This window comes from Etheostoma cragini, chromosome 19, assembly GCF_013103735.1.
Source record: "Etheostoma cragini isolate CJK2018 chromosome 19, CSU_Ecrag_1.0, whole genome shotgun sequence".
NCBI classification, from domain to species: domain Eukaryota; kingdom Metazoa; phylum Chordata; class Actinopteri; order Perciformes; family Percidae; genus Etheostoma; species Etheostoma cragini.
The window spans coordinates 12,624,947-12,639,301 of NC_048425.1; the positions used below are offsets into that span (position 1 = coordinate 12,624,947).

The 14,355-nt window shown below is 38.2% G+C and overlaps 1 protein-coding gene across 2 annotated transcripts in view; it reads right to left on the bottom strand.

The window, feature by feature from the left end:
- Nucleotides 1–556: 556 nt before the first annotated feature.
- LOC117962203 (zeta-sarcoglycan-like) overlaps nt 557–14,355 on the bottom strand; it is a 43,354-nt gene continuing 29,555 nt past the window's right edge. The window contains exons 4-8 of one of the 2 annotated variants that reach the window (XM_034901360.1): nt 12,924–13,011; nt 11,515–11,637; nt 11,125–11,197; nt 2,018–2,096; nt 557–1,414 (exon numbers count right to left, since the gene is read on the bottom strand). In XM_034901360.1, the coding sequence (XP_034757251.1) occupies nt 1,223–1,414; nt 2,018–2,096; nt 11,125–11,197; nt 11,515–11,637; nt 12,924–13,011 (555 nt within the window). In that variant the 3' untranslated portion in view covers nt 557–1,222. Of the gene's footprint in view, nt 1,415–1,972; nt 2,097–11,124; nt 11,198–11,514; nt 11,638–12,923; nt 13,012–14,355 lie in introns of both variants that reach the window. The other variant, XM_034901359.1, reaches the window with a different exon arrangement.

Below are 14,355 nucleotides of genomic sequence, written 5' to 3' on the forward strand. Positions count from 1 at the left end.
TCAGCCAACAATTAGGATAATGGCGGGTAGCGGGCAGGGCAGCTAAGCTCTTGTTAGAGTGCCATCACGGCTCTTACCAAACTAGCCAGTCTCTGCCAAATGGCGACGATGGAGGATGAGGAAGTGGCGTGGAGAGAGGCATTTCACACCAGCAGGCCTGCACATGGCCGCCTGCTTCATTCTCAGCTGCAGTGCCAAGGTCAGCCAGCCTCTCGAGTCAAACTCCACAGTAATACCATCGGTATTAATAGTTAACTTAATTTAATTAATTTCTAAGCCATAGTAATTGTCATATGAAAATAAAATTAAAGCTCTAGAACAGCCCCTCCATAGAACATGTGGTAAGACCTCAACTGCTGTTTCTAAATTCAAGAATTTAAAATTCATTCAAAATGGAAGTGCTTTAAAGTAATCAAACAACTGAGATTGTTTTCTTACCCTACAGAACATCTCATTTTGTAATATCAACATCATCAAGAAAAGGTAGAATAATTACCTATAAAGTGAGGAAGTCCTGTGAACCTTTACCTGAACATTCAAAACAGCATGTGTATCCGTTTTAACCGGTCTTAATCACAGTTAAACATTAAGTACAATATGGGGCACATACAAACACAACATGTTTAATTTCAAATAACACAGCTGTTAACATTGTGAAAAAAACTAAAATATCTATTGAAATTATTAAAAACAAAATTGGGATTTTGAGGGGAAACATGATATATTTGTGCTTACTTTTCTTTCCAACATCACAACTTTAGCTAACCTTTAGCTATTTTCTATGATTGCAAAGACAGGTTCATTTTTAGTTGCAATACAAGTTCTTTTAAAGCTAAAGGCCACTGTGTTTCACCGTTTCTCATTTATTCTTTCTGAATGTTGAAAACAGTCACTGCAAGTCAAACCAAGTAGAAAAATAAAGGGTGTGTCATTTGAATAATATAAGGTAGTGGAAATGGTCCTGTTCGTATGTGATATTCCTGATTTCAGGGAGCTGCTTTTGTTCAAATACTGTCAGGGGTCCCGAAGTCCAACAGACCATCACAGGGACACAGCAGACTCGGATGCTTCTGTACTGATCTGAACTCAGATCAGAGTCCAAGATCCATCTCCGCTGAGGTGAGTTTCACTATCCGTCAAATGTACCAACGGAGGATTCTCAAACTCAACAGTTCCAGAGCAGATGTTAAAGGGGGCCTCCATCCCCAATGCTGCTACTGGGTCAGCTCCAGAGACAGATGTTGCTCATGGCCTGGCAGGTGGAGCTGGTCTCTGCAGGAGAGAGGTAGATCTTGCCACTGGGGCAGACACACACCTCGTATACAGCCTGCTCCTTGGATGCCTGACTGGGTGACACTGTGTAGATGCCCAGAGGGAGACTACCCAGCTGAATGGTGTTGGCATCTAAAAGTATCTGGGAGAAACAACATCAAAGACATGCTGGAAGTCATTCAAATAGCCAGAGGTGCCCTGAAGTGATGCATTACCAACTCTCTGATGAGATCTAGTGAGATCACAAAACTCGTTCATACATGCATGTCGCCTTCAGGATAAATTGTAATAACTTTGAGCTCTTGACCTTTTACCTAGCATAAGTTAGATTTTATAATGTGTACAATACTATGCAAATGTTAGCATGCTAACACTAAACTAAGATGTAAATGTAAATGTAAATGTGCTGTATTTATATAGCGCTTTTCCAGTCTCAACAACAAGATGGCAAACATGGTAAATATTATGCCTGGTAATGTTAGCATGCTGAAATTAGAATTTAATTGAAAGCAGCACTGTGTCAAAGTACACCCTTACAGAGCTCGCCTGGCTGTAAAGCCTTATTTGAAACACAGAATTTGTGACATGGAATAAAATACAAAATCACTTAAAATGTATGAATACAAAACTAAAGAGGATACACATTAAGAGCACAAAAGAGGAACTTTTCACTCCGAGCATAAGTTCTAATCTTCCTCACCTCTCCTTCTGTGGACTCCAGCTGTAGATCCTTTCGACCACTGACCTTTAGCGGGCCCTTGGGAGCGTTGACCTCCACCCCTCTGGGAGCTTCCATGGTCAGGGTCCGTGTTGGAGACTCAAGCCTGAAAAGAAAAAATGAGCTTGGAAATTTTGTGATTGGAGCAACAATTATTTCCGTTTATACGTAGGATGTTTGCAGTACTAAAACTTTGCCTTTCAGTGTGGTTTATTAGCGGAACATACAAGATGTTCAAGGTTAAATTGATTCAGCTCCTACTTTAGGAATATCCCTGTGGAATTACTTGTTTGGGGAAGGATGATGGAATTCAATTCATGGTATTAGTTTCATAACAGACCCAAGGCAGTGAGGAATTTAGAGAGGGAGTCAAAATATCTTGTTTGAAAAAAACAAAAAAAACAGCGTCTTAATATTTCTAGTTACTCTTGCTGCAAAAATATAATTCAGTTAGTAATACCAACCACTTCACCTGTGGAAAATTAAAACTGCTGTTAATGTTTAAGTAGCTTTTTCCCTTTATTCTAATCCAGTAAGACTCCTAATCAGCCCATAACTGTATGAGCTGATTTTGACCTTAGGCAACACAGGCTAGTGCAATTTGCATTTTCTTCCCGTGGTCTATTTGTTTACAAAGTGAAAGTGCAAGAACCAATCAATGTGGAATTTGTTTTCATAACTCATAACCGTTTTAAATTGATTTTCTTCCCCCATCTTCCCCAAATCTGTTTTCAATGAATTTTAAATGGAAGACTTTAAGGAGCCGTCTTGAAAATGTTTAAATCTCCATACCCTCTGAAAGTGACACACATTTCGGATTATGCACTATTGGAATTGGGAGGGAGGAAGCAAAATTAATTTCATCTGCATTTGAAAAGCCTCTTCGACTTTAAATCAGCTTTTAGTAGATACAGTTTGGAGAGGATCTGTAAAATGTGCATTTGACCTGGGACAGTTTATGCCAAAGGAATAAAGATAGATGTCTGCTCTGTGGTTGTTTTACTAGTCCCCTGCTATTTTTTCTTTTTTCTCTCTGTCCAACCTAAACGATTTTTTTTGCTTCTTATTGACGTGATCATTTATTGTAGATAAGTGAGAAGACACCCTCAGTCCGTTTCCCGTAGCAACGTAGCATACCAATTCTTCTCCCAAACCACAGCCGTTCATTGGCGAGTCACAAGAATCTGTGTCCAAGTTCTCCATAAGTTGGTATATTTCACTAATTATTTCTCAAGCATCCACTGATTATCTATGGCTTGAATAGACGAGTCATTTAAAAATCCATTTCAAACACTTTGCACTGAGCTGTGCAGTAAGAAGCTAGTGATAATGTAATGTTGCGTGTGATATTTTCACTCTATTCAAAGTAGTTCTGTCAGCATGATCGCTGCACGGATGCACGCACGGAAGCATACAGAGCTCGGGCAATCCTGCCAGAAGGCAAAGTGTTCCAATTTGAAGAGTGCTGGTTTCAGACACTGTCCATAATGATACATTCAATTTAAAATGTCTCTTGGGTTTTCAAACCATCTCAGACTACTTCCATTTTCATGTTTTTCTGAAAGATCATGGTCTACTTTCTAAAGCTCCAAAAGCAGCATGAGGTCTAATTTCACATTACTGATGACTTGTAAACATTACTATTAAAGATAATGTTAAATGCATGTTATTCAAAATATATGAAACACATGAAATTGGAAGTAAAATGTGAACTTAACTATTTAACTGCTGTTTCCAAGGTCAGGAGTTGAACCTCATCTTTTAAGCCAACATGGACAATGTCAACAAAGACCTTAAAAGGTTCTCAGAATTTTTTAAATTTTTAAACAAAAGTCAAACTCCATCTGATAAATATAATAGTAGGATTGAAAGCACCTGAACAATTCTAAATAGACCTTATGGTTAGATTATATCTGTTGTTGATGAACTTTGAACCTCAGGTAAAAATTTTAAATGTCGGATGTGTCCATTTTCTGTGATGTTGCGATCTAAAAACTCTGCCATTTCGTACAGCTGTTTGTAACGTAGAAATAAAATGGATTATTGATCATTTTATTTATATAATTTATAGCTGACTTTACCAGCTGAGTTCTCTACTGGCCATTTAAACAGGTAAAGTCTCTTCTAAAACCAGCCTCTGGGACAGCTGAGTCACAGCAACACCATCAGCTGGTGTGAGTTGAGCTTTACGACATCTTCTATAAACAGACGCAATGCCAGAGTCTACACATCTACACATTACAAATCTCCAGCGGCAGCCAAGTTTATTTTAAAACAAATTCAACTCAGGTGCTCTTTGGTGACGTGGTTGATTCAATTAGCCTACTGTTGACCATCTGACAATCATCGCCTGCCCTAACAATTTGATTGGTCTTGTCTTGTTCGAGCGTAGTTGTTCCACAATGGACCAAGTCCAGACCGAACTTCCCTTTCACTTTCTATGGAACGTCCAAACCTCAAATGTTGTGGGCGGGGCTAGTTCAGCTGGCATCCAGGCTAATGTACATACATAATTTAGTGTACATTTTACGGAAAGAGAAAATTTCCTAAGACGAGTTATACATTATTTGAATGTCATTAGTTTTGAGCTCAGTTTTTGATTTTAAACAATCTCTTTCATACCTGCTAACACAGCTTCCTTATATTTATTAAACTGTATACTTGCCTGTAGACCAACTTTCCATTGTTTGCATGTTCTGACCTTCCACTAACACTATCAATGGGTAGTAATTCAAGAAAAAATGGAGACAGTGTTCGAACTACATAAATCATTCAAGGAACCTTCTTAATTAGATAATTTTCATATTATTCATCGCATTTTCCAGAGTAACAGTTTCCATTTTACATTATCTCTGACTTTTGCGCTGCTTTTATGGTTATGCACCAAATCACCAAGACAAATTCCTTGCATGTCCAAATCTACTTGGTAATAACACTTTCTGATTCTGATTTCTGGGAAATTGTTAGAAAAATGTGGTAGCTGTTAAATGTTATCCATTAAGACATTGAAATTAATTAAGCAGCTTTGAGATTAAGAAATTAAGCTATAATCAGTTTGTGTGCAAACACCTTCAGATCATAAGACTGACTGGGCAGGCTATCAGTTAAAGAAAGCGCCATCCTCATCAGTAACAAGAAGCTCTTTGTACTCTGAATATATCAGGGATTCTGGCTCCATCCAGAAAACTCTTAACACCCTTAACCTATAGGTATTTTCAGTCATAATGGCCGTTTACAACAGACCAGCTTTTCTTACTGCGATCAAAATGACCTTTACATCCACAACAACAAAAAACACTATCGCAGAGCTATGGAAGAAGGAGCTGCACACAACCAAATGTAGCTGAAGTCATAGTGATTAAGTACTGCATTATCTACTTTGTTAGCTAAGAGATTCCAAAAGGGGAAAGTCAAGAGTATTGACTCGAACCTTTGAAATTGTGATACAGATCAGTTAGTTTACCACCAATGATCTTCTAGGCCACTTTACATAGGTTAATTGCATCACAGTTAGAGATTTGACTCAAACTGTGTACAGCAATGATAGAGGGTAGTGGTTTATCTATACTGATAAATGGAGGAGTATGATTGTAAATAAGCCCGCCCTCCCATACAAACCAATTATTTCAACAGAATCCGTATGTAATGTTCTGCTGTCCAAACAAGACCATCACAATAGAAAGTCAAAACTAGCAGAAAAAAAAGAATACACTCCTGCTGCCCTATATCTCAACCCAAACAAATTGGAAGTACAAATGTCTGACCAAGAGGAGTTGTTCTGTTCTGCCTTTATCTTCCAAATTAACCTGTCACTCTTGTGTGGTGGACACAGCTACTGCAGAGACTGTCCTGAAAGCTGTATGCATCATCTAGAGAGGGGCTCGCGGCTGGCCGCACTGCAAACAGACTTTAAACCTGGAGTGGGGGGAGCTCTAGTAGCAGAGACTTACGGAGAAAATGAAATGAAAAGCTGTTTTCTTATACATTCTGTTCAATTTACTCCCTATTACACTATATTAAAAAATACTTATACACTCAAATGGTAATTTTATTATTTATTAGCCTTTGTTAGTGTATATAGTGTTAATATATAAACTTTTATTTTTTGTTTCTACTTTATTTTTAGGGATTTCCTTGACTAAAATTCTTAGACGACTAACCCTCGCATGATTTTGTCAACTAATGTAGTAGTTAATTTTATAAGTATAATGTTCTCTGATGCACTGGACTGTAAAGAAGAGAGCTTATAAATCCTATCTGGTCTGCCTTGGCTTTGATTCCCATGTACTTTTAAGCACCAACCTGCGGAAACTGTTTGTGACACAACTGAAACCTGGAGGCTTTTTGTGGCATTGATTAGATGACTTACCAACTGTCCTCCATACACGTCATTAGAATATTTAAAAGTCTCTCTGGATGTGACAAACAAGATGAATGTATCACAAGGAAATGTTCAGTGACACAAGAAACATATCCCAGCAAGGATCACGCAGCTTCCCAACCTATTCAGATGTATTTGGGACAGAAGTGCATCAGGAATCAGAGCATCATTCTCAAGACCGAGAAACAAAATTATCTCATTATGTAATTGACAGAAATATTTTCACATGTAGGCCTGTAATTTCTGGTTGGAAGATGCTACTATTATCAGACTGAGTGGGAAGCTAGCGGAGTCAAAACATGAATCACCAGAGCCAAATTTCCTGCAATTGACTATCTTGATTTCTGTCTTGGTACTCAGCACCTGAGGGTATTTTGAGAGTAAAAGCAAACTACAGAGGTCACTGTCAGGTGAAGGAGCGGATCAGAGCCTGACAAGAGCTATGACTAAAAGGTAATGAAGCTGTGAGCTGAGAGAAGGACATGACAAACTGACACATTTCTACTGCAGGACTTCATCCATTTTATAACTGCACTGCCCTTGCAGATAACATCAAGGCCTCTATACTTGATAGCTCCTCAGAAAAAGTGCAATTATTCACAAGTCACTATACACAAACGTGTCTCCTACCTTTTTGGGAGTAAAATCGAGTGTCTACAGTGTTTAGAATAGAACTTTTGGTTGTTGTTTTTCATGCCCTTCATTTTAGGGCTGTCCCTCACTCGTATGATTTTGTCAACTAATGTATTAGTTGATTTAATCGACAGAACTGGAAACCTGATTTTCTCCACAAGGAATAAGGCAAAAGCATCACATCTTGTGTTGAGATGTGCTTATGTTTCTTGGAAATATAGTCATTTAATTTAACATGAAGACTAACTAAAGTAATCTTAGTTGACTAAGACCAAAACAACTAATTAGTTGAATAGTCAACTAAGAGGGGACAGCCCTATTAATTTGTCATAATGTATACAATATTGTAATTTTTTTTTTAAGTTACCAATCTATACTTATCCATATATATCTGTTCTTGTGCTTATACTACTGTAACGTCTACATAAATTTCCCTGCGCAAGATCAATTAAATTGATGTTTTATGTAGTGCATACAGTATGTTTTTACTAATTGTAGATAAAAACTCAGTTAACACAGTAAGAGCAAAAAAGTCTTACAATTTACATAACAGTACATCAATATTAATATTGTATGCTAATTGAACATTATGTATGCATTTACTAGAAGAAAACAAGCAAAAATGACAAAATGCATTACAAAGTCCAAAAACGAGAAAAGACTTAGCCATACACCAAAACTCTGCTTTAGACCCACTTTAAGAATGATGCTGAAACAAATATGAACAGAAGGCTAATGTCATTTTGTAACTAAAGTTTATTTATAGACCTTAATAATGTGCGTTTGACCAGAACCTGACTGAATCTTACTGCTGTGCTGAGGATTTCAGGTTTTCCCATTGTGTCTGTGAGTCCCTCTATCATTCAGGATCTAGTGCCAATATAAACCTGCTCATAACCTTCAATTCACCCTAAGGGACTGCCCCTACAAGAAGAGAGAGAAATCTTGTACACTTTTTGACAATGAAGTGGACAAGGATACTTTTAAACATTTTGTATATAAATGTACATGCCAATGGAATTATTATGCACAGTATATTCAATTTTTCAGAAGCAGCATGATGATGACAAATGAAGACAAACCTGAGTGTCAGCGCACACAGAAAGCGCTCAGGGAGAAGAACAGGTGCTTCAAAGAAAAGGAAGATCTCAGGTGGATTTCTTTGATTTTGTGTCTGCTCTGTTTTTCTCCCAGATTACTGTTGGCTTGCAGAGAAATAAAACCCATCACCAAGAGAATTATATTTCTTTAAAGACGGAAAAAAAGGGCAGCATGGATGTGAGCCAAGTAGCAACTTTATCAGACAGGTGGTGAGTGGGTTTCTGGGGGAGAGATGGGTAGAATGTGCCTGGAAAATCCCACAGCCACTTACATAAACAACGCAATGAAAACTGCACTTTTCATTTTTAGCAACATTGTTGGCAGTTTAGAAGAAAGCTCCAGGTTTGCTTCACAATAAGCTTACTCATAGTCTTGAATCAGCATTGCTGAGTGCAATATAGCAATGTGGAATAGAGAAAAAATGTCAAAGACTCTGATAAGATGGGTGTCAAAGAATTTTTATTTTAGTGAAAGTAAGTCTTTTCAGTTACTGCCACCATAATTACACAGCATGATGTCATCATATCAGGTGATTAATTAGATTTCAACGTGTAATCAATCAATAGGCTATTCCGGCTCATAATTCACTGTCTGGCTTCATAATGAAAAAGTGCCTGCTTTGGTGACATTAAAGGACCCAGTGCAGGGAGAATAGGTTGTCACACACGGTGCTGATTTTCTGGTCCAAGATGGTGACCGTATCTTTATGTCAAATCATATTAAATGGGAACATTGACTAATTTGCTGGCAGAGTTCTTATTTTGTGCTCTCGACATGGAACTGAAAGCACTGGTGTAACTGGCAGTTAAAGCATGATTGTTCAACTGTCGTTTTTGTATTTTTATTGGTTTCTTACTATAAGTGAGGGGTCATGAAAGCACATTTTGATGCCATATTTTTTTCTTGTCTTGTAGTTTATCTTTTGAAATACTTTGAACCACGTTTTCAGGGACTTTAAACTGTAGCCAGCTTTACATTTTTTAAATGTACAAGCCTATGAATCATCAGACTGCCAAACCAGGATTTCTTACTTTGAAATAAGACAAATTACAGTATCTTAAAAAAAAACAGCAACATAATATTCTGAAAGGGAAATCCGTCAAAGCCAGGAAACACAATTATGCACTGTGGTTTTGGTTACATACATGTGAAAAGACATCTATGCATCTGATAAAACAAAAGATTGGTGGATAAGAAGATTTGGGAGGTTACTGTCATGGTATTGTCAAGTTTCTCTTGTAGTTGGTTGCATGTTTGCATGACTTCTTGTTTTATTTTGAAACCCACTTTGTCTTCATTCATTTCAGTTTCCCGCCTGTATCATTACCATCTCTGCCCCTAATTTAATTCACCTGTTGTTTTCAGCTTCCCAAGTTCCCAGTGCTTAAATACCATTCCCACTCATCGTTGCCAGATTATAGATTTACTCATGTCACTCTCTCCAGCGTTTTTCCCTCCTGTTCGTTTTTCAGGTGTTGTTGGACTTTTGCCTGTTTCCTGACAATGATTTTTGCCTGCTCCGTTTGTACCTTTGCCTGCATTGTTCTTGGAAGAATAAATCTACTCACCTGTGAGTCCCTGTCTGAGTCGTGCATTTCAGTCCTCCATTGTACTGTGACAGCTACATGTTTTAGCTTTTGGTAAAAATTGTGTGCATGTTTTGCATGTCATCTAACTTTTTTCTAGAAATCTAGATTACATATAACCTCTGTTTCAACAACATTTTGAGTGTATATCAATATGTGGCAGGTTCCACAGGAAAGTCTGCATGCACAAAAGCAGTTAAAAGCTATAATCCTTGCCAATAACAATAGTGAAAAGGTTTACTGCAATAACGGCGGCTTGTTTAGTTTTCCCACATGCCAATAACTCTTTAAACAGACGCTAAGAATAAGAAGAAATAACATCACAAAAACGGTGTTATGCTTGAATTCATGTAAATAATAACCCACATGATTCCTCTTTCTCCATTTAGCGTTTAATATGACTGTATGACTAAATATAAAAGGTTCTTTGAAAAAATAAAAGGAACAATTATTTAAAGCCCTGACTGTACAGATTGTACATCTGCCTGTTTGGAAGCTATTGAAATAGCCCCAAGAAAGATTTTTATAAATGCAGTATGTAATACATTTAACCACACAAACACAATCAAACTTTGACCATGCATAAATTAAATATCTTTAGAGCAAATGTGGATTTAAATAAAATAAATCGGAATCCTCTTGAAGCATCACATTGACGCTTTTGAGTGTTAACTGTCTCCTGTTAGGTTTCCTCTTGTTAAAATTTTGACTACATTGCAGATGGTCACCCCTGAGCTGAGCCTGTGTGTGTGTGTGTGTGTGTGTGTGTGTGTGTGTGTGTGTGTGTGTGTGTGTGTGTGTGTGTGTGTGTGTGTGTGAATGCTGTGTCTTTGTGTGTGTGTGTGTTTGCTTTAAAGTGAACCTCATCAGTATTCCTCTCACTCTGGAGGAATTAGATGCCAGAACACTGCTTTTTGTGCCAACTTTGATCTCAGCCCTCCCTTCAGGACCAGTAAGGTGGACAACAAACCACACCCGTTATAGCTCGTTAATGGACCGACACAGGGCTCGGAGCCTCAGGCGGAGTGCAGCGGGGATCACATGCTTGGGAGTGTACGACTCTAATATGCATCGTAACCTTACCAACTTTCTCCCCATGCTCTCCCCATGCTTTAATCAATGCCTAACTGCAATAGAGAATAACTAACAAATTAGCTCACCCCTGGGCTGTGAAATTAAAACAACAGTCAAATCTGGTTTTATATTGATCTAAATTGTTAATAACGAGTTTACAAGATTGTGTTGAAAATAATTATCCTGGTGAATTATGGTTCCTGCCACGTTTTCCTTCTTTTTTGGCAAAGGCATTGGCTTTGAGATGCCATTGGAATATTTATCACCGTTATTTAAACATTTTACTTAAACAACAGGATATGACCATGTGACATTAACCTTTGAATGACTTTTTGTTTAGTAAATAAATATTAACTTACTTCAGGTCTTCAGAAGCTCTCGCCTGGATCAGGGGAGTTTCTACTGAATGTCCAAACACAGCGCCTTCCGAGCCTAGAGAAACACATACTTATATAATTCCTAAAAAGACAGCCAAGCATGTGTTTACTAAGGCCTATTATTGAACCTCAATGCTTGGCACAGACTTAAATGGGTATATAGCACAGTATCAGAAATTGTCTTAGGGTGCTTTCACACCTAATCTGTTTGTTTCAAACAAATTGGAATATTTGGTTTGGTTTTTTTAATCTGGTGTAAAAGCTGTCAATCAAACACCGGTACGCCCCAAAAGACTGAGACCCGTTCATTTTGGAAAGATTTACTTTTCCTAGACATCACAAGATTAGAAATTGAAAGTAAAGCACTAATACCTGTGACAGTGAACTTTTCTGTTGTCATTATGACCTCCTCCTCATTTGCAGTGAACAGCAGTCTGCCTCCATCTTTACTTCGAACCTCCAGCCTCTGGCACTGGGCCTCCACGGCATCAGGTCCTGCAGAGAGAGACACACATCCATCAACACAAAGCTAATACTTTAAAAACACTGATTATACTTTTGTGAGGTGCTGGAAATAAAACTGTATGACTCAGACTTCAAACTATTTTTTGTTTATTTGTTTAGCTCTACTACATTGTTCAATATTTTATGAACACTTCCAGGACCAAACATACCTTTTAGTTGGATAATGAAAAAGCTTTAAAGAACAGCTTTCCACCGAAAAAGTTTTAGAATCTGCAATTTTAGTTTGCATTCTTACATTCTTTTCGTAAATGGCTCTGTCGAATAAAGGTTGCCTCATGGCTTTGTAAATCCGCTTTGGGAAACTATGTTTGGGCATGTAACACTATTAGCAATCTGCAATACTGTGCAGAGTGCTTGCTCTGCAAATGAAAGGCGCCTAACAAAGCTGGATCAGCCGTGCTTTTACAATGGATGGAGAAAAATCAGTAATCTGTTCCGCTGGTGAGGAATATTCAGTCCTGTACCCCAGACTTTGGTGTTTTTCCAGATGTGCACACAGAAACTTTTAACGTCTGCCTTTCTCACTCTCTCCTCTCCTCCCTTCCATTAATCCATGGGCTGCGACGACTAGGGAATTTAATTATTCTCGCCAAGTTTCATCTCATTTCAGACAAAATGCTCTTTCTACAAAAGCCGGCACTAATTTTCTGACGAAGGTCAAGCGTGACCAAAAAGTGTCATATCACCAGTCTTGTCAAATCAGCATCAACTCTAAACTTATGTTGGCTAAGTCAATAGCTATTAATGTTAATAAGCAGGTCATTTGCTTTCCAGTGGTCATTAATCATGTTAATGACTTTGTAATTTGGACTGACTGATGGTTAAACTTGATAATAAGAAGAATCCATTGCCCTTTCAATAATTGCATCAGAGATAAGTGTCTGGAAGAAAGTACAGATAATCTTTTCTGAAAGCACAGAGACAAAGAGAATAAGAAAAGAAAATATCAGGGTGATCAGGCAATTTACAATAATGGCTGGATAAATCTAAGATCACTTTTTAATAAGCTGTACATAGACAGATAAATAGGCTGAACTTAAGTGTAAATGAACACATAACCAAGATGATTATGTGATTCTTTCAACATTGGAGGGCACAAAGACAAAAAAAAGTTGCAACTATTGTCAGGCCACACCCCAGACAGTGATTTCACAGCAGGTATTTCCAATCAGCTGTCCAAGGCAAGTGGCGATTTATCATCTAGAAAAAAAAGGCTTCCAAATAAAGTGGTACAGTAGTCAAAACTGAACACTCACCCAGTGTGAGCTGACCGGTCAGCTGGCCTTGGTTGTTTCTGGCGTTCAGTGTTACATTCGTTTTGGACCCCAAGACCAACAAGCTGTCCTAGGGGAAGCATGAATGCGGGAAGGAGAGAGAGACCGAGAAAGGGAATAAGAGAAAATAGAAAAGTAATGTGTTATATTAGGATCTTAAATACTACATTGGAATCCCTTTAGCCGGATGGACAAGCCCAACAGGAAAAGATAGAAAAGTTGTAGATAAGCAAACAGTTAAACCAGATATCTAAAAAGGTAGTTTATGAAGTAGATGCATTCATACAATTACATATAAGACTTATCCTTTAAATCCCCATTCTATCTTATTAAATGTCGCCAAGGTAACATGTGATCACACACACTCACTCACTTAGCACCTGAGATCAACTAAGTCTGAGTCTTTACTTTGGGATTGGGCCAGTGAGACTTACCGGGAACACGCCTCAAAGTCTGCAAATCTGTGAGTGTGGACATTGAATTTAGGCCTTTAACTCTGGTCCTGCTCTGCCTTCTAATAGTTTTGCAATTTGCAACAATGGCTGTTTGACATTTGCATGATGGCACACGTGTGTTGCTGTGTTGGGCTTACACTCCATGCAACAATTTTACCTCCCTTTTCAAAAGTATCTGTGAAACTGAAAAAATATTTTCTTCTTCAGAAGAATGTGGTATACTTTGAGTATTGTGAGGTACCTAGTAAACCCCCCATATTCTATGGGCCCCCCACAACGTAAGCCCGATTGACTTGAAATTGCCCATACAGGAGCAGCTTAAGGTGCTGTACAAAAAAGCCTCAAGGACCAAAGGTCCGCCTAGAAAGTATTTCCACCAGCTCTCCACCTACACCGTAGCTCTGATTGCCACCCCATTTTCAGTAAATCATTAATGGATTCATCTTATTACAAGTTGTATAAAGCATGTCCATGTCTCAATTACTTTTCAAGTGAGCGTGGCTCTGGACATAGATGAACACAAATCAGAAACCATAACGCCAATCATCACAAAACTCACAGGGTAAGTTCAGATAGGTGCCCCAGATGTACCCAGACAGTTTGATATACATATGCCACTAGGGGGCACTACAAGCGCAAGAAAGGTGAGTGGCATTACATACATTTTACTATAAATCACATATTCATTGACCAATCATCAAAATGTATGTATATGTACTCATAAGTAACTGAACCACACCCTGAAAGTTTCATTCAAATTGAACACCAGGGGGCACTATGCATGCAAACACTGCAGGTGATATGGCACAAATCCGGCTGTAAATGATCAAATGTTTGTCAAATCAACACAAAACTTACAGGAAATGTCTACATACTGACCTCACACATACACTCACCGGCCACTTTATTAGGTACACCTGTCCAACTGCTCGTTAACACTTAATTTCTAAGCAGCCAAT